The 19,610-nt window shown below is 41.9% G+C and overlaps 1 protein-coding gene across 6 annotated transcripts in view; it reads right to left on the bottom strand.

Annotated features, from left to right (window-relative positions):
* Positions 1–8,405: 8,405 nt before the first annotated feature.
* SPATS2L (spermatogenesis associated serine rich 2 like) overlaps positions 8,406–19,610 on the bottom strand; it is a 194,604-nt gene continuing 183,399 nt past the window's right edge. For all 6 annotated transcript variants that reach the window (XM_037849410.1, XM_037849411.1, XM_037849415.1 and 3 more), the window contains 4 exons: positions 17,664–17,773; positions 15,013–15,115; positions 12,112–12,332; positions 8,406–9,208 (listed from right to left, as the gene is read on the bottom strand). In XM_037849410.1, the coding sequence (XP_037705338.1) occupies positions 8,816–9,208; positions 12,112–12,332; positions 15,013–15,115; positions 17,664–17,773 (827 nt within the window). In that variant the 3' untranslated portion in view covers positions 8,406–8,815. The remainder of the gene's footprint in view (positions 9,209–12,111; positions 12,333–15,012; positions 15,116–17,663; positions 17,774–19,610) is intronic.

Raw genomic sequence — 19,610 nt, 5'->3', positions numbered from 1 at the left:
TGTTTTATTTATATTTTTAAATAATAAGCTTTTGTTTCAGTATTGCCTTACAATTTATAAAGTATTTTCATGTATTTTATTTCATCATGTTCATTTTGCATTTTAGCTTCAGAACACCACCATAATGAAAATAGTCTTCATTATTTCTCATTCTTCTAGATCAAGAAAATGAAGTTCAGAAAAGTTAAGCCTGTACAAGGACTATGTGCACACACACGTACAACTTAGAAACAATCTGATTTCTGCAGAATGGCAACAGAAAAACTAGTGGGAAGAAGTAGATAAAGCCTATGACTTTGCTTAATACTATTTTAAGTTTTTGAGCAGAAAAATTTTAAAAATTGGATTACATGTCAGTCTCCTATTAGATGAGGAGCTCAGTTGCCGCTGTACCTGCAGTCTGGTATACAGTAGGCCTTCAATAAATGTCTAAATAGTTGGGGGTAGCCCCCACGCTCTAATTATTTTAGAACATTTATCTGGCAGCAGTCTTCATGGTGTGTGCAAGCTAATTTCTGATCTTGCAAAGTTTTTACCATCAGGAAAGCAAAGGAGGTGCTTATCTGAATGTTCTATTACAGCGATCATTGCTAATGACTGCTATCACTATTAGTGATGATTATCATAGTATGCAACTTGTAGCTATATCTTTCCTCAAGTTTCTAAAAGTAATTCAGAGTTGTATTTCAAGATCCCAAAGAAGTCAGTGGCTGATGCTTCCTGACTTGTGACAAAGGAGAGAATCAGAGTCTGATCTCTCCCCTCCTGCTTTAGTCCATCTCTTCCGCTAATGCAACTTCTTTTGTATTCACAGACTGGATCCTACTGTCCCCTTTGCAAATGCTAACACTGAAAAAATTGTCTCACTTCCAAGCATATGGTTAAGTATAGTTATCAGCCAGCTATATCTTGATTTTTAAAGAAGGAATTAAAGGCATACTTGGCTTTACCTGAGAAATTGTTCATAGAAAAATTTATTTAAATGGCATTTTGCTTGTGCACAAAGTCCTGTGATAGTAAATTGTTCTGTAAAGGGAAGAATCCTTACACTCATATGAATATGAGGTTGCCTTTTAAAAGGACTATACCTGAAATCCCTTTGAATAGGTTCAATCTACATTTGGTAGGATGTTGGTCAGATACTGTAATAGAAAGTATGAACTGGAGAAAATGAAGGGAAAGAGCATCTACCATACTGTAGCAAATGAAAAGTATTTTCAAATGATTTACTTACATGTATTCATATGTTAACTAGGAATCTTTCAATTATGAAAATTATGTCACTTTCCCAAATGCTGGACCTCTCCTTTGAAAACTGTCAACAAGTTGCTGATTCTCAGTCAGTGGAGAGTGAATGAGTGATTCTTGGTTGAGGGTTGCAGTTAGTATGCAGGATTTTGAGCATGTAGTATAGCTAATAAAAGACATCATGAATAGCTAACAGAAAAAATATTGATTTCCAACTGTTTCCAAAATTTTGTATTCATGGAATTTGGTTGGGGGTACAGCCTTGGGGGGTCATTTTCACTTACAGTCCTGTCAACCTAGTGAGATACATATGCTTTACATTGTTACAGAAAAGCTAATTTCTCTTTGTTTGACATGTGTGAAAATCTGTATGTTTGACATTGCCTCAGCCTATACACATTTCATATTTGCTAGCTGGACGATTTCTGATGTAGGCTGTGGCTAAGGCAAATGGAATTTTACAGTAACTGTCAGTCAGTGTTCTACTCTACTTATTTAACAACAACTTTTCATTTTATAATGTTGCTTTTCATACTTTTTGTTTGCTTCTTTCTCCCCAACGCCTTCATTACCTCAGTAAAATTCTGCTCAGCTACAAGTATGAATTTGGGGACCTGGGGTTTAGAAGAGAAGCTTGTTTTAAACAAAGCATGTCATGGGGCAAATGGTATTATATTTGCTGAAGTCAGAAAAAGGCAAATATCCCTTCCTTTTGACCAGATTTCTTAAAATTTTGGACCTTCTGTTTTAAAGCAGGTATTTAAAGAATTCATCTCTAATTTTTTTTGGTTTGGAAGCTCTGGGAACTCAATTTCTATGTTGATGACAGGAACAGCTTGAGAACACCAGAAATTGTACATTGAGACTCCAGCTGTAGGTCAGACAGTCTGTGTCTGGTGTCAGGCTGAATTAGTCAAGATCCCAGTGTAGCTAAAGAATCAAGGCAACATAACCTCGCTTGCCTGCTCTATCTCTGTTCTCTCTCTCCAAATCTCTTGTATTATCTAAATCGATCAGGATTCCTTCACAGCGGCACCGTTGACATTTTGGACCAGATACTTCTTTATTGTGAGGAGCTGTCCTGTGCACCATAGGATGTTTAGCTGTATTCCTGGCTAGTAGCATCCCCTGATCCACTGTGACAATCAAAAGTGTCTACAGACTTTTCCCAATGTCTCCCAGGGAGCAAAACTGACCACTCTCAATTGAAAACCATTGCTTTAGTTTGATTTATCCTGAGCAAAGTAACTGCCTCTGCTAATTGGGGGCTGTTGGTGAGTAAGAGGACCCTGGAGCTGTCAACCACAGGCAGGCATGGAGCCATGGGAGTTGAGAGAGAGGCTGATAAAAAAAAGAAGGGATGTCTCAGGACCACCAATTAAAAAATCTATCCTATCAGCTCACATTGCATTTCTGGTTTTGGTATAATACTAGGAAACATTGTCATTTGCTGCTCTGCCTGCCTAATAAAAATTAAGATGTATTATACAGCACTCTTCTAAGCATTTTATATATCAATTAATGCAACAATGCTACAATGCAACAACTCTATGGAGGGTTATTATTATCCCTGTTTTACAGATGGGGGAATGGAAGCTCAGAGGGGTCAGGTAACCTGCCTACCAGCAAGCAACAGGCACAGCTAGGATTCACATCCATGTAGTCTCATTCCAGAGTCCAAGCTCTTAAGCACTATGCTAGGCCTCTTCTTATGGGCACTGTTTTGGTTTGTTAAAGCTGCCGTTAGGCAAAATACCAGAAATGGATTGGCTTTTAAAAATTTACAGTCCTAAGGCCATAAAAGTGTTCAAACTAAGGCATCAACAAGAGGATACCTTTACTGAAGAAAGGCTGATGGTGTCCGAAACACCTCTGTCAGCTGGGAAGGCACATGGCTGGCGTCTGCTGGTCCTTTGCTCCTGGGTTGTGTTTCGAAATGGCTTTTCTGGGCTTCTGTCTCTCTTAGCTTCTCTCAGCTCTCTGCTTCGTTCTTCTGGGGCATTTCTTTCTAAAGCATCTGGGAGTCCTCTCTTAACTTCTCCAAAGCAAACTCTGGGCTTCATCTCTTAGCTGAACATTTCCAAACATCCTTCTGTCTGCATCTCCAAGTGTCTGGGTCTCTGTCAGCTCCTTCAGTTTCTGTATGTCCTGGCTTAGCAAATCCCGGGGCGTTTTCGTCTCCCTGTGCTCTGTGTGAGCTCTCTTTAAAGGACTCCAGAAAAGGATTAGACCCACTTGGAATTGGATGGGTTGCATCGTCATGGAAAGAACCTAATTACAAAGGTCCCACCCCAAAAGATTGGATTAAAAGATCACGTGGTACATAACAGCTTCAAACCAGCACAGGCACCTTGCCACTCCCATCCCCAGAGATGAGCTAGACAGGACTTAAAGAGTCTTCTGTAGGCTGCAGAGCTATTTATCTTGTTTACTTACCAAATAGTCTTAGAGCATTTTCAACATGTATGCCTGTTGTCAGCTCATTGCCTTTTGGCTCCAAATCCACTCTTCATTTCCCAGCTTGTGATACTGGAGCTGGATCCTGTAAACATTTCTCCTAGTTATTACTTCATTAGATAAAGATTCTCTTTCCAAATTCCTCTGTAGTTACTGTCTCTTAGCTGGGACATGACCAATACAAAGTTCTAGGCACTATTCCAAGTGTTTTGCCAATATTAACCTAATACTTACAACAACCCTGTGATGTAGGTGCTATTAGTAGCTCATTTTGCCAATGGAGAAACTGAGGTAATGAGATGTTTAGAAATCTGCCCAAATTTACACAGCCAGTAAGTGTGGAGAAAGTACTTAAACCCAGGCAGTCTGGCTCTAGGGTCTACACCGGAGCTGCTCTGCTCTCTCTTCCCATCTTCTCTAGCATTGACGCACAGGATTATTTTGCTCGAGCCTTGTAGACGTCAGAATTTTCTGCCATCATTGGAGATGATCCCTTATTTGTCTCTTCCTTCTCTTCTTTCCAGTGTTTATTGAGAGCCTACTATGTGTCAGGCATTGGCAGAAGGGTGGTAGTGTTAGTGGCCAGCTTGTTACATAATGATGGTAGTTTACAGAAAACTTGTGTTCTCTCAAAAACCTCGTTTAATCTGATGCAAACTAAGTATCTGAAGTAAAAATAGGGTAGTTTTCTGTTGTATTTGGCAAGAAGTGCTTGCGGCAGTCATGTTTCTGAAATACTTTTTTTATGCGTGTCAGAAATTTACATCCTTTCTCAGCCAAGTAAACAAATTTGTTTTAGAAGTTACTTTTTGTTCCATAAAAGCTGTGTGCAGCAATTTCTCCTCTGAAACTGTACTTATTGGGAGCACAGGAAAAGAAGCTATTCAGAGCTATGGGAAAAAGCAGAGTTGACAAACAAAGGGGCTTCTAAACATTAATCACCAACAAAACTTAGTGCAGAAACAGTGTGCTTAAAACCCAGAATGGCAAAGGATTTTAAAGAGGAACATTGTGTAATGAGAACAACATTGTGGGTTTCTCGGATAGAATGATGAGCTACAGCCCAGGCTCCTTGGCCCGTGGGGCCACTGTAATGAAATTAAACTCTGGTTTTGGCTCATCTGCCTCCAAGTATAGGGGAGTTGTTTCCTCGAAACTAAGAATAGACAGAAAACTTCCTCAGGAATTATAAAGGCTTGTTAGAAAAAGCAAAAGGATGGGGAAAAAAAAACATTCCTTGTAATAGTTTGTCACAAGTAGTATTAAAATGGTGCTTCAAATCCTGGGGTGATGAGAGAATCACTGGGACTTAGCAGCTCTTCAAAATTTTCTTAAAAAATTAGAGCGCAGTCAAGACAGCCCAGTACTTTCAGGAAAATGCTCGAACAACGTGTTAGTTACTCAAGCTATTTCATTTGTTTTGTTTTTGGTCTTTTGCCATTTTATAGTTTGCTTGAGAGCAGTTGACTGGCTGTTCCTTGTTGTGCTTCATTTTTTGGCACCTAGAAGTTAGGCAAGCTGGAGCCCCAGTCCACCCAGGCCTGAATTTTAGGTATGGCCTCTGAAGCAAGCTTGGTAAAAAAAATAAAAGGGTGCCTTTAACATTTCATGGGCGCTGTGTTAAGAATGTCGGAAAGTGGAAATTTTACCATCTATGACCACAAGAGGGCACTCCAAACAGGCAGCATTGGATACAACCTATAAACAAGAAGGGAGGACAGGAGGGCAGGAGGAAGCTCTCTGGCACCGGAGGTGTTGACTTCCAGCATCTCATTATCTAGATGCCCCCACTCCTGTCCCCTGCCAACGTAACTGGCCCAGAAAAAGAACTGTCCGGATTGCCAATTCCCACTTCTTTTGGTTAAATCAAAATTGAGGCTCAAATCTAGACTTTCAGACAGAATTCCCAAGTCTGTTACTTTTGCAAAAAAAAAAAAAAAAAAACAGCTGGTGGCCTTTGGTTTGGCACTTTTCCCATTAACCTCATTTGATGTCACTTCCCTAAGAATGTTTAATTAGAGTCTCTTTTTCTGAACACCAGCAGAATTGAACTGCTTGAGAACTGAGCTGTAAGTTGGTTATGCTGTGTTTCTAGTTTCTTCCCCAAAACTATTGTGCAGGCTTCACTGAGGGTGAATTTTGTGCTCCTTAACTTTCCAAACATTGCTGGATTATGCGCCCCTAGGATAGGCTCAACAGGACAGAGTTGGAGTAGGTAGATTCTCAAATGAAATGTAAATTTGGAATATAATAGGGAACCCAGCAGGGAGATCTGAATATCACAAATGGGGTCTTGGATGGAAGATCCATGTGGTATAATGTAGGTGAGTTTTGATGTTATTCAATCTTCATGGGTATTAGGCTATTTTAACTTCTATTAGAGAAATATTTAAGAGTGAAGAATCTATTCTTAACTGGTTATTGTGTGGTAAGTATGGAGATTAGAGCCCTTGGAGCCCTTGGGAGTTTAAAGAAAGGAGTTTAAAGCATTTTAAAAGAATGGCATAATATGCCCCGTATCTCCAGGACCACATCAATGGTTTCACCAGAACAGATAAAGACATACAATAAAGTATTTACATGGTTTGACACTGGCACTAAAATACTGAAATTACTGTTTCAAAAACACAAACTAGTGAATGCGCACATGCTCAGGGCCTAAAGGCAAAATCTAGGAAAAACATCATCAGCTCTAAATACTTTTTTGCATTCTTTTGTTTCTTTCCAGTGACCTGGGAGTGTTTAAGTGCTTAAGAATGTAAAAGAGTGAGTCAAGGTTGTGGGACTGGCCCCAGAGGGATGGAGTGCTGATAGGTGCTTTTAGATGCTACTACATGGAGGAACCTTGAAGACGTGATGCTAACTGAAATAAGCCAGATGCCAAAGGACGAATGTCATATGAAATACTTAGAATAAGCAAAGTCATAGAGACAGGAAGTAGATAAGAGGTTACCAGGGGCTGGGGAGAGAGCAATAGGGAGTTATTGCTTAATGGGTACAGCGTTCTGTTTGGGGTGATGATAAAGTTTTGGTAATAGATGGTGTTGATGGTAACACAAAATTGGAGATGTCATTAGTGCCACTGAATTGTACACTGAAAATGGCAAATTTTATGTTATATATGTTATTATAATAAAAAAGCTATCATCATTGGGGGAAGCTGGGTGTAGGTACATGGGAACTCTACTATTTTTCTAACCTCTTGTGGGTCTTAAACTATTTCAAAATAAAACATTCTAACTGAGAGAGAGAGAGGGAGAACCACCCTAACACAAGCAGGTACGTTCCTGTCCAGGCACATCAATTTTTTTTTTTCCTTTTGCCAGAATTATCTGACCCATCTTTAAGGTTGTCATATTTAAACTGACATTTTTCAGTGGTGAGTAAAATCTTGCTACACAAAAACTGTGCAAAACCCTTCTGTCTTACATAAACCCAGGGCCTCAGATGAGGTAAACAGGGACTGCAGTCTTGAACATTTATCTTTCTTATTTGAATGAACAACCCTTCCTTCCTGGAATGTGACCTAACATTTTGCATTCCTATTAAATCTCTGAGTACACCCAAAGACCTCGGAAAGCTCTACAGAGACAGCAAACATCCTCCTGTACTTGGCAAAAGAAGAAATGGCTGCTTGTGCGGCTTGCAGGCTCAGCTGCTCAGGGCTGCTCTGTGGAAGAGGACCCGTGAACCCAGGATGCCAGAAAAAATGTGAATGTTGAGCTGGAAATAAGCATTTGCACTTAAAAGTGGTCAACTGATCTGTAGGACACACGGACGTGCAATGGAAGCCGTGAGCTGCTCAACTGCCCTGCAAAGAAAGGGGAGTGAGTGGCAGCTGTTTAGTCTTTGGGCCACCCAGCCGTAGCCTTTCTCCGCGCTGGGCTTCTGGGGAGCTGGCCAACGCCCCCACCCCAGAGCCCAAGGGTGGACTCTGATTAGACTATGCTAAATAGCACATCCCAATCGTGTTCTCCACCCCCACCCCATGTTGATTGGTTTAGGGAGAGGTTTGGGAGTAAGCTGGGCCCCAAACGGGCAAGGAGACCATTGTGGGGGCTTCTGAGAACACCCCTCCACCATCTGGTGAAGCTCTCTTCTTCCGGACGGTTTGGGGCTGGACTTGAGTCTTAGGGATGAGGCAGCCATTTTGCCATGGAAATGAAAGCCATTCTGAATATATGTCAGCACCAAGGTGAAGGGAGAGCAGAGACAATCAAGAGAAAGGGCTGGAGCCCTGAGCAAATTGGACCCATGGCATACTTTCATATTGGACTTTACAGTTGCTGAACCAATAAATTCTCTTTATTGTTTAAGCTAGGCTGAGCTGAGGTTTATGTTACTTGCAACCAAGTCTTCCAAACCGACACAGGGCTTCTAAGATGACTGGAGTGCATATCCATGCATCTGTGCAGAGTGTGCCTGCAGGGGCCATTGTTAGGCAGGATTGTTTCTGTCAGGGCTCATGTCCCAAGAGAAACAGGACTGTATAAAGCTCTGTGCTGCAACCTCTAGTCTCTCAAGTTTTCTTGAAAGTATTACCAAGTACATTCAGTAACAAGGTGAGCAGAAATAAAAGAAACAAGCAGGTGTCAAATGCAGCATATTTTAATTTGTTTCAAATAAAGCAATATACGTATATATATATATATTTTTTCAGAAAAACACCAGATGTTAAATTCTACAAAAGCGCATGTGTCTTCAGCAGATCATGTTTGTCTGGTCATTAAAAGTTTTTTTTTTTTTTTTTTTGGCAACAATAACTCTCTAGAGACGATCAATGGACTGACATCACTGCTACAACATAAGTTGCTACTGAGCCTCTGATCTTCAGCCACATCTTGATTTTCCTAACAAATGAGTAAATACTGCCTTGCTAAAATGCTGCTATGTCTTGATGAGAAAAAGCATCAACAGATCAAGCAAAGCCATGAAAGTTATGAAGCAAGCTAGAGCTGATTATTAGAATTAGTAAAAATGATTAAGAGAGGATGACACAACCATACAGGGTTTGTATATTCTGATTGACTCTCTTTTGGCAGCGAATTGGGTCAGCACCTCAGGCAGGGAACCAAAACTGAGTGGAAACTGCTTTCTTTTCTCTCCTAGCTCAGGCCACCAATGTCACAGCTGGGACTGAGAGAACCGCGGCATCTGCTGATACTTCTATTCTCGTGGGGCACAGATTGCACTGTGAAACCCTGGCGACATTGCCCCGGAAAGGCCTGGCCTCCACGTTGTCTGCAGGGTGCTGCCTCCGCCGGGGCTTTTCTGAATGGGCCAGGGCCTCGGGGGTCTTGGTCCCCAAGGAGGCCTCTTGATTTCTGGCACCGCCTTTGCTTTTGGGCCGGAAGCCATTGTGCGGCTGTCTCCTGTGTTCGTGGCGGTTGTTGCCCTTCACGATCAGGTCAGCTTCATTGCCAGTGCCCTGTGACTTGGCGGACCCATTTGGCCTATTGTGATACTGTGGATTAAATCTTCGTCTTTGGCTAGAAGACCCATTCTACCAAAAAAGAAAACAGATATCCATTAGATGCCTTTGCGGGAGTTCAAACATCTAGCAAACCATGGCTGACATCAGCAGACACTAGGGAAACCAAATCTCTAAGCCACAGGTAAGCTTTTTTACACTGCAGAAGAATATGGCAACATGCTAATGGGTCAAGCCAACAAATTCCTCAATCTTAAAGAATACTGGACTGTCTTGTAAATGGAGCTGGTGTTACTGATGTTAAAACAGAGGTTACAGAGGCATAAGATAATTTAAGAATGAGTCCAAATAAAACCCACAAAGTACCCTTAAAATATAACAGGAAGAAATGTAACACAGGGGCAGGGCCATGATGATTCCCTACCATGAGAACTTCCGGGACATTCTGTATGGACAATGCTATATGAATTCTACTTACATGTATGAAGAGAAACATAAAATTCCATTTGTCATTTTGCTTCTCTAAAGCAGTTTTTCTATTTTATTTCAAAATAAATATCACATTTCAGAAATATTATCTTGGGCAAATACAGGGACGAGGTGTATCTGTATGTCTGGGGATGGGGGTGGAGTGGCTGGAGGCAGTATGTGTGTCTACATAGAGGTGATTCATTCTTCCTCTAAACTTTATGTAGTTCTCAGCCAACAAATTATGAATAACATACTGAAAAGTCAAACCTTTCACAAATCGACAACCAAGAACATAAATGGATGAGTAACAAAGAAGCAATGGATTAAGCCTGTCTGTTTCTGTATAAGGGAAAGATTTCTCAACTCCTTGAGGTCAGTTAGTAGCTGACATTCCTTGAGTGCCTACAGTGAGAGACTTCCCATCATTTATCATCAATCACCCTTTAAGGTAGTTGCTATTTTTGTTTTCATTTTACAGAGGAGGATAATGAGTTTCAGAGGCTTGCCCAAGATTTCACTTAGAAAATGATGGGTCCAGAATGTAAACCCAGGCTGTGTGAGTCCAAAGCCATGCATGCCACTGCCACATTATACAGAGTCTCCTGGAAAAGTTTGTAAGTACGTTGCTACGTGACCACATCTCTATTATTAAAACATGTAACTCATGACTTACAAAAATATAAGGTTCTTGATATATGCACAGTGACCAGATGGTATAGGGTTAGGGCAGATGCACCCCTAGTAATTCAGGGCCCAGGGCAAGAGTCAAATGTAGGTCCATATATCATATATATGAATATTGAGAGGTTATAAAACAAGCTAACAAGCTGTAAAAAATTTCTGTCCCCTTACCTTGACAAATATACCTCTCTGAGAGCCTGGAAGGCCAGGTTCAATTATAGAACTCTTGGACTCCTTGGGAATTCCGTGCCATGACGTGGTGGGTTAGGGACAGGAGGCTAGTCCCTGGCCCTCGGCCTGCCCCCTCCTCTGCCACTGCTGGCTCATCGCTCATTGTGGGGAAGCCTTGCACACATGTTTGTGGACCCCTGGACTGCACACCAGAACTCGGCCCCCACCCCCACAAACCACCACTCCTGGCACCTCCCTTAAGATGATGTATCTAGGGAGGTGATTCACACAGACCCCGAGTGCGTGCTTGGGGCTTTTTTGGGAAGAGACTTCCAGGATGCTGAGCACATGGAGCACGATCTGGAAGGAAGAGTGCAGATTCTGGGTGGGTAATGTCTCGGTCCTACTGACCCCTCACTGGAAGAGGGCCAAGGAGGGACACCCTGAAAAACAGGGCCTGGGACAAGGGACCTTCTTGCCTGGGTTGGTCTATGGTGTTCTGGTTTAGATATGTAAGTACATTTCAACCTAAACAATCCATTACCTAAAATGCTTTGAGGAAAATAAAAAAATAGTGGACTGAAAAAGTGTCTTTACTGCTAGCATTTAATCTAGTCTCCTTGGGTTTAAAAGAAATTGTGAAAGGGAAATTCTTAGACTAAATTTTAGTGTGATGTTTAACAATGAGCAAAGAACAAAAGCTGACAAAATGTAGACTACAAGTAAAGCAATCTTATGAATATATGAAATGTTTCTTGCCAAAGTGCTATTTGAAAACTCATGAAGATGTTCAAGGCCAGAGAATTGCCTGTCAGTGTTATTGATGGGAATTCTAAAAGACCCAGATGAAAAAACCCATCAGGGCACTGGTTAGAAAACCAGCATTTTAAAATACTAAAAAAAAAAAGTCTCGTTCCTAGAGATCTCTTTCTTAGAGATCATAAAAGGTGTCTTCCTAGCATGCCCAGTGTCTAATATCATCAAATCTTATTTCTTGTTTATTTTCTAAAGATAAGGAGGACACAGTGGAGAAACAGGAGGAGAGAATGAAGACCGTCTTTTGGAAGCTTGGATTTTAGTGATCATAGTTGATAAGAATTAATAATGTCATTTTGAAAGGTATTCTCTTTTCTCAAAGCCCAAGAGAAGAGAGAGAAACGTTATTTAACTTTGGCCTCTAATTGATAAACTAAACATAAATGGGAATTAAAGGAGCTAGAAAAACGAATGCCAGATTTGTTCTCACTACTGGTTTCAGGGGCCAGGTTCTGAGTCTTCATCCCACGTCTGTGTGAGTCGCCTCCACACGTGGGCCAGTTTCCGGAGACCTGGGGATGGTGGCAGTAAAGGGCCTGGGAAGAGCTGTCACATGTAGGGGGACCCTGCTAATGTGGTCACACGTGTGCACGAAGGCCACTTCTCCGCATGGGGAGGTGCCTGTGCCCTGGGGCCTGGGTGGGCCACGAAGTCCCAGGAGGCCAGCTGGGCAGAGGAAGCTCCCTGGAGGGCCTGGGTGGGACCCCATGGAGCGCAGCCTGGAGCAGTTGCTGTTTTCTTCCTCTGGAAATGAGCGTTTTCTTCCCGGGCACCAAGGACAAGGGTCTGCAGGAGCCCCGGAGGCAGCGTCAGGCGGCCGTCCCAGAGCAGCTTACCTGCTTGCTAGCCGGCACAGCTTGGTGAGAGGAATCGGTGGTGCTAGGAGGATGGCTTGCCATTTTTGGGTTTCCTGCTTTGCCTTCGGAGGGCTTGTTGTGATTAGACGGTTTCCGGGTAAAGTTACTCTGCTTCCCCGAGGCTCCTGCGTGAGCGTTGAGCAGAGGCAGCAGGTTGCTGCAGGGAGTTCTTGAGGAATAATTGTTCTTTGGATGTGAAACTGCAACAAGCAAGTGCTTGGCGTTATGGGCTGAGCCATACATTCTGCTGCCTCAGTTTACCCATTAGGGAGCTCTAGGAGGTGAGAAATTGGGAGGAACTTCATAAAAACATTAAGAAAAGTTACTTTGAAACGTTGAAAGATTTGAAAGGGGCACCTTGGTTCCCAGAGACCACCAAATTTCTTCCGTGAGAAACACCAAACCGTGATGGCAGTACAACCATCCAAGTTGGGAGACACGTGCAGGAAATAAAATATATCAGAACAACTTTAATAATATTCTTCAGGTCAAGAAGCACCAAAGGAAGAAGGATAATGAAATCTTCAGAGGTTTCCTCTCTAGCCCTGTTCACATATGCTGACTCTTGGGATCTCCATTACCAAACCTGTTTGTGCGGCCCTTGTTAAATCCCTGTCCCAGTGGGTGCTGCAGGGACGGAGGGAGACTGGGAGCTCCACGACATACTGGCCCGTCACAGCCGTGGCATCCTGAGAGCATGGGGATGGGTTAGAGAGTTTTCTCACCCTGGGTTGTGCATATCCTGGCCATGTCTGCAGCCTGTAAAGCATCTATTATATTCCATTAGAGCTGCATTACCTGACTTTTCATCAATCCCATTTTCTACATTTCCACTGCAAATATGCACCAACTCCAATCCCAAAGGCGACACAGGCTAATCAGACAGGTCCCTGTCAGGGCTTGGGTAGGCCTGTTCAGTGTTTTATTTACCATTTCTGCTGGTTGTGAAAGTGGAGATTTCTGATTAGGCTAAATGGAGGCCTGAGGAAATCAATTAAAGTTCCCCAGAATTTGACTGCCAGGCTGGACAGCAAGACCTTTCCCTGAATCTTAAAATTGTCACCAATTTTTAAAAGCAATTTTCTGTTAACTTTGGTTGGATCAAATCTAATGCCAGGTTTGTTTTTTTTTTTTCCTAGAGGATTAGGTACAACTAATATGGATCACATTAAAAATGGGAAGACAAAGACATATCTCTGGTCCCTTTCTCTTATAAGTAAGGTGTGTCAGCAGGTTGGGGCTGCCCAGATGTCACCAGGTTTTGGTGGCTCTTGTGCTCAGTAGATTCCATTTCATGGGTCACCACCTCCCAAGCCAAGAGACCATGAGATTTGGTTCCCTGGCTGTGGGCTATCCATGTGCCCTCCACAGAGCTGACAAGGAAAGATTATCTCAAACGCATGAGGCATGAGGCTGCCTTTCCTTGCGGATCCTTGTAATTATCCAGGGGTGGTTCCTTCCACCAGGTGGCACTTGAACTGCTCTGGAGGAAAGCAGGTGACGCTGCCACCCCCCAGCCCTGCAGGTGACAGGGAACACAGAGCCACTGGGCATAAATGTCTTGCTCATCAGCAGGCTGGAATGGAAACATGGATGGACAGTTACATCTCCAACTGTGAACCAGACTGTTTATCCTTTTAGAGACGGGGCAAAAGCTGAGGACGGAGAATGGCAAATAGGTAGATTTTTTTTGTAAGGGGGGTAGCATATAGAATAAAAAACATAATTTAAAAGAACTGCAGTCAGAAAATCAGTAATTGCCAAGGATGTGTGAATAAGGATGCTATTGGCAGTGCCGTTTTTCATGGTGAAAAACTGGAAGCAACCTAAATGTCCACAATCAGGGGAATGGTTACAGAACTTACATTTAAATAATTTATCAGTTTAATATATTGACATGGAGGAATGATAAAAGCAAATTATATTACAACATATGTATGTAGTATAGTAAATTATACTTTCTTATGTAGTATAATTATATTGATTTCATATAACTTTACATAGTAACTTGTGTAAAAGTACTATTGCTTATAAGTGCATTAAAGAGGGTGAAGGATACACAAAGGTAAAGTCACATTCTATTCAATATAATTCTATAATTTTTGGATCAAGCTTGTATTTTTTATTCTCAAGGAAAAAAAGTGATTTCCACTTTGAAAAAAAAAAGTGTAGCCAAATCTCAAATTGTCAGCTGCTGATTATGAGGCTGTGACTTTTCCATGCCCCTCCCCAGTCCTTCTTTCCTCTTTCTGGCTGTCCTTAAAGCCACTTTAGTGCTCGTTCCCACCTCCCCCGGTGGGTGGGCTTGAGGAGGGAAAAGAAGCAGCAGCCAGTTTTGTTGCATATTAGTTGCTCTAATTAAGGCTTAATAGGGAACAAGACTAAAGCTAATGGCTGGAGTGATGTCTTTCATTATCTGTAGACTCCACTCAGCACAGAGAACCCAGGGCAGAAGCAGCGCAGGGCCCTGCCGAGCAACACGCACACAACAGCTGGGCTCTTTATAGCAATAGCTGATAGTTCCCAGACTTATTAGGATGTCTCACTCATGGGGTAATAGGTCTCCGCAGAAGGAGAGCTGTTTTAAGGCAGAGCTTATCTGGCAGTGCTCAAAAAAAGTTTGCAAAAGGTACAAGCTAGTTGACCTGGTCTATTCCGCTTAATAAGTCCTGGGGATTTACTGATGAGCACTGGCATTTGAAACCTCTCAGTTCAAATCTTGACGTTTCTAGTGACTTTGGGTCATGACCTTAGATCATTAAATCTCTTTAGACCTCACTTTGCCCCCTGGGGGGCTGCACACCTGACATTTCCAATATCAACTCCGAAGAGCACTGAGCTTACTCACACAGAATTATTCAGCAGGCATGCAAAACTTACTTTCTCCGCAGAGCATGATTTGGGCCTTTAGCTGTTCAATGTCACAGGAGAATCGGGCAGCTTTCCCGAGCTCTTCATCATATTTGCGCTCACTGACAAAGTGCTGGAGGAAAGAGAAGTGAAACAGGAGTCCTACAATTACAGAAATAACCGAGGTGCACCACGACTTCATTCATTCTGCTGTTCTGAGTGCTCAGTGATAGCGTTAACCAGGCGAGGCATCATTCCAGTTCTGAAAACTGTGAAGCTGTTAAGTCAGTCTTGGTTCTGCCCTGCCCGGGGTGTGATCATATTCTTGTTCTGGGAACATGTGTGTGTCCTGTCTTTTCTCGGCTTGGGCTTAGACCAAATTGTGGTTCAGGCAAAATTTGTGTGTTTGGGCTCATCTATTTAACTTTTTAGGTCCCCTCACCCTCCTCCTAGCACCTCAAGTCCAGGTGCAATATTCTGAGTTGCATTCCTGCAGGGTCTTCTTAATTCGGCCAATTCCCTGCTCACATATTAACAGCCAAGAGAAAGGATGTCTCCCTTCCTCGACACCCATCTGTAGTTTGATAGGGAACTGGGAAGCCCAAAAAGCCTTTATGATTTAGAAAACAGTGTCTTGAATGGTGGAATTCCAAGCGCTGTAAAAGGAAGTGGGAAAGGGACTGCTTGTCAATTCCTTTTAAAATGAAGGTCTATGTGTAGATAACAGAGTGAGAAATCCAGAAATAACTATGATTCAATCCCTCCCTGAGTTTACCAGGGAGGTGACAGCATGGCAAGGGAAACAGGTACCACTACAGTGCAAGGTAGAATGTAGTAGGTGCTTTAGGAATATGAAAGAGGAAGTATGAATGGGGAAAGAGCTATGATAGATGGAGCATTTGAACAGAAATGTTAAAAAAAAAAAAATCGAATGATTCTTCAAAATTACCTGACACTGACCAAATTCTTACCAGATAATCTCATTTTCATCTGATCACATTATAAGTCAGTACTATCATTATCATTATTTTACAAATGGGAGAATTGGGGTTCTAAGAATCTAAGAGAATAAGTAACTTATCTAAGATAACAGAAAATGAACATTTGGAGCTGGACTATTTCACTCAAAGGCCTATTCACCATTTTATGATGGGTGGGATTTTGATAGGCAGAAATAAAACTTGAAAAATGAGTAGATTTCAACAAACCAGGAAGCAGGGAACGTCACATTCTTCATTTGATATTCTAACAAGTAGGGATTTTTGTAAGGGGAAGTTGGAAGATATACTGGAGTCCAGTTGTGGATTTTATTCTGAGGAGAAGGATAAACCATACTGGGGGAGACCAGACCTGTGTTGGAGCTATAATACTAGTTTTATAGGAAATGCCAAGACTGGAGGGAGGCAGTGGAGGCAGAAAGCCATTGCAATAGTCTGGGGGAGGCAACAAAGGTTGGACGAGAACATGATAAAAAGGAAAGATCCCTAGGGCTTTTCAATAGCCACACGAGAGATTCTCTTCCATAGTTTCCCTTCATGCCTAACTAAGACGGAGGGGACCGAAAAGCTACGTGCCACTTCCCACCATACCTAACCAGTCTTATGCCCAGATGAGCAGACAATCCTACTTATAAAGCTAGCAGCACCTGTGTCTTGAAGCTATTCTCATTCTACAGAAGTGGGTAAGAAGATGGAGTGAGTGTGTGTGTGGGGGGGGGGTGTGTTTAGTATATTGGGGAGAAGGAGGAGGAGAAGGGGACATTTATAAACTTTAACTTCCTATTTTTTTGTAGATACTTGTTTTTGTCTTCAGCTGGCACCCATTTCCTCTTTGGATAACTGCACCCCCATGCAACTTTGAAGAACCCTTCTTGCCCCTATGGATACAGTCTTGGTGGATTTGTCAAGATGTTACACACTCTTTTGGCCAAATGATGTATCTGCAAATGATGCAGGCCCATGAGAGCCTCCATCCTTTGGATTTGAATCAAGTGGGGTGGCACAAAAGCTGATGAGATGGAGGTCGTCCACCTTGATGGTGTCCCAAGGGGAGTGTCTGGTAATTACTGCTGCCTATATCCCCCAAATCACCTGGGTTTCTGTCTACCCACAGACCTGATTTTTCAGACTGTACTCTGCTTTGGTCATCTACACCCACATTCTTTCAAATTCTACTTGCTCTTGAGGTCAGCCAGGGTTAGTTTTTGTTGCTTGCAGCAGAAATATATATTTGTGAGTAGTATTCTTAATAAAAGATCAACTAAGTTATAAAAAGATACAGGAAAGAAGTTTCCACATATTGTGCGTGCTTTATAATCCTGTTATGGAGTTCATACTCAGTGTGTTTATGTACACACACAGAAATTACATGTAGTGAAAATAATATCTCCTGTCCCAGCCATAATTCATGGTTGACTACATTTTATTTGGGTCAGTCTCCAATGACTAAGAAAATAGCTTGTACCTCTCCTCTGTAATAATAATCCCTTCAAACCATATTGTACTTAAATACAGTGATTAGGTGGTTCTTCATCCTTCTGTATTCTCTCCTTCAACCTTGTGAAAGAGAGCCAGGTGCATGATGTTAGATTCTCAGAGCACAGCACTCTATTGATGCAAATCAAACAAAATGGGGATCAGATCTCTGACTCAGGGTTCAGGCTGTGACATTTTAGAACTGACCTTAATTTCTGCCCTGAGTTCGGCCAGCTGCATCTCTGCCATCTGACTGGCTAGATCAGTAAGTTTCTTTAGTTCTTCGGCTTTCTTCTGACGAGCAGTCAGAATTTCCACTGCCAAATGAAAAGGAATAATACATTAGAGATTTCAGCTATTAAATGACCTAGTTTCTTGGAACCAGTTCTCCATCCACAGACTAAATGCCTTGTTAGACCATGACTATGTTTTCTGAGTTGGTCACTGAAGTGGATTTTCTCTTGCTGCCAATTGTCTTAAAACCCAAGTCCTTATGTCCATATGCACCCATCTCCTATCAAATACAGTCCCTTCGGATTCACTGTAAAAGCACGCTCTTCTTCTTTTTCTTCATTGGTAACTGATCTCACTTACTCAATTTGGGCTTTTAAATCTGTGAGTTACTTAGAACAAATATCTCCAAAAAAGGGAATTTAATAAAATCCTATCTGAATGAAATTGCAAAGATCAGGAGTCCACGAAGCAAAACCATTCTCTCTGTATGTGCTATAGTATTAAATTCTAGCAGCAACAGACCTTCTGAACTTTCACACATACTTATTTAAGGCAGTTAGCTGTGACGTTGGAATTTGACATAAAAGTTTTACTTTATTAGCTTTTTGTGAGGTAAAAAATGCCTCTGCTTTTTGAAACTCTGCAGATATGTTTCCATCCTGCAAACAGAAGTTCCAGAGCAGAGTATCATATCTTTGTTGTAAGTGTCCCCATTGGAAAAACTTTCAAGAGTGAGTCAAAGCCAGTTTGAACAGGATTGGTTTATATTTCTTTAGCATCTACACATGTAGAGAAGACACCAGGGAGCTCACACATCTGTCAGATGAACTAAATGTTCAAATAGATATAGTGCCCACAGGTAATGTGTGTGCATGTGTGTTTCCCACAAGACTGTAGAGCTCAGAAGCAATGAATACAAATACATAGAGAGGAACTTAAATATGAAGTTTTATCTTTCAATAGATAAACTTGTAGCTTCAAGTAATATATGAATCGCCTGAAAAGAAGTACAGATGCAAACCATAGATCATTCTTGATAGACTGAGAAACATAAGAAACATCTTTCTATGCTGATACAAATGTTGAGCTGTCAATAAAATAATCTACAAATCATAAATCCTAATCAGCTGCCAAACCACTGTAATTACGCTTTGATTATTTACCTGGGACTCCCCTCCTCCCGTTTATGGTACCATGTAGTTGGGCAAGGACTGGTCTGGGTTTGGAGGTTTTTCAGAACATAAAGGAGCAAGTGAAAACTTATCCCCAGGATGGGAGTGAAAGGAACTGTCAGCTGCAGTAGACAATGTGCTATTGAATGACATCCCAAGCCAGCACTAAAAGGTGGCCCACTATCACTTTTGACCAACAATTATATGTGGTTTGTTTGGTTCATATCATGCATTAATTTACAAATTAACTATTCACATTTAAAAGTTAGAAGATTCCAGTTGACAGCTGGATTTCTGGCTTCTCTTAAAATACAGGGATTTCCGGCCACAGTTGGCCAGCATTCCCAGGTGGCAAAACTGGCTAGAGATGCTGCCCTTTTTATCTGGAGCACAGTGTCCCATGTGCCATGGTCCCCATCTGCCCTGCTTGGCTCATTTATGTCACCTGCCTGGTCCCTGCAGGCCTCTCCTACTGCTGGTGGGATTATAGTGCAGACTGCATTGTGTAATTCTTTGTATCTACTGCACCTAGGCCCTGATACACAGCAGGTACCCCAAATGTTTGATGAACAAAGGATTTAGCGAATGAATGAATGAATCTGTTATTTAAAAGGAATATGCAAAGAAGCATGGAGGTTCCTTTGGGGCCACTTAAAACTGCCCAGGATCCCTACCTTTGATTGATAGATTATTTATTTATTTATTTGCCATTATAATTCAACATATGGTTGGGACTAAAGTTGGAGTA

Source organism: Choloepus didactylus, chromosome 9 (assembly GCF_015220235.1).
Source record: "Choloepus didactylus isolate mChoDid1 chromosome 9, mChoDid1.pri, whole genome shotgun sequence".
Taxonomy (NCBI): Eukaryota; Metazoa; Chordata; class Mammalia; order Pilosa; family Megalonychidae; genus Choloepus; species Choloepus didactylus.
This window is presented reverse-complemented; position numbering and strand designations above follow the sequence as displayed.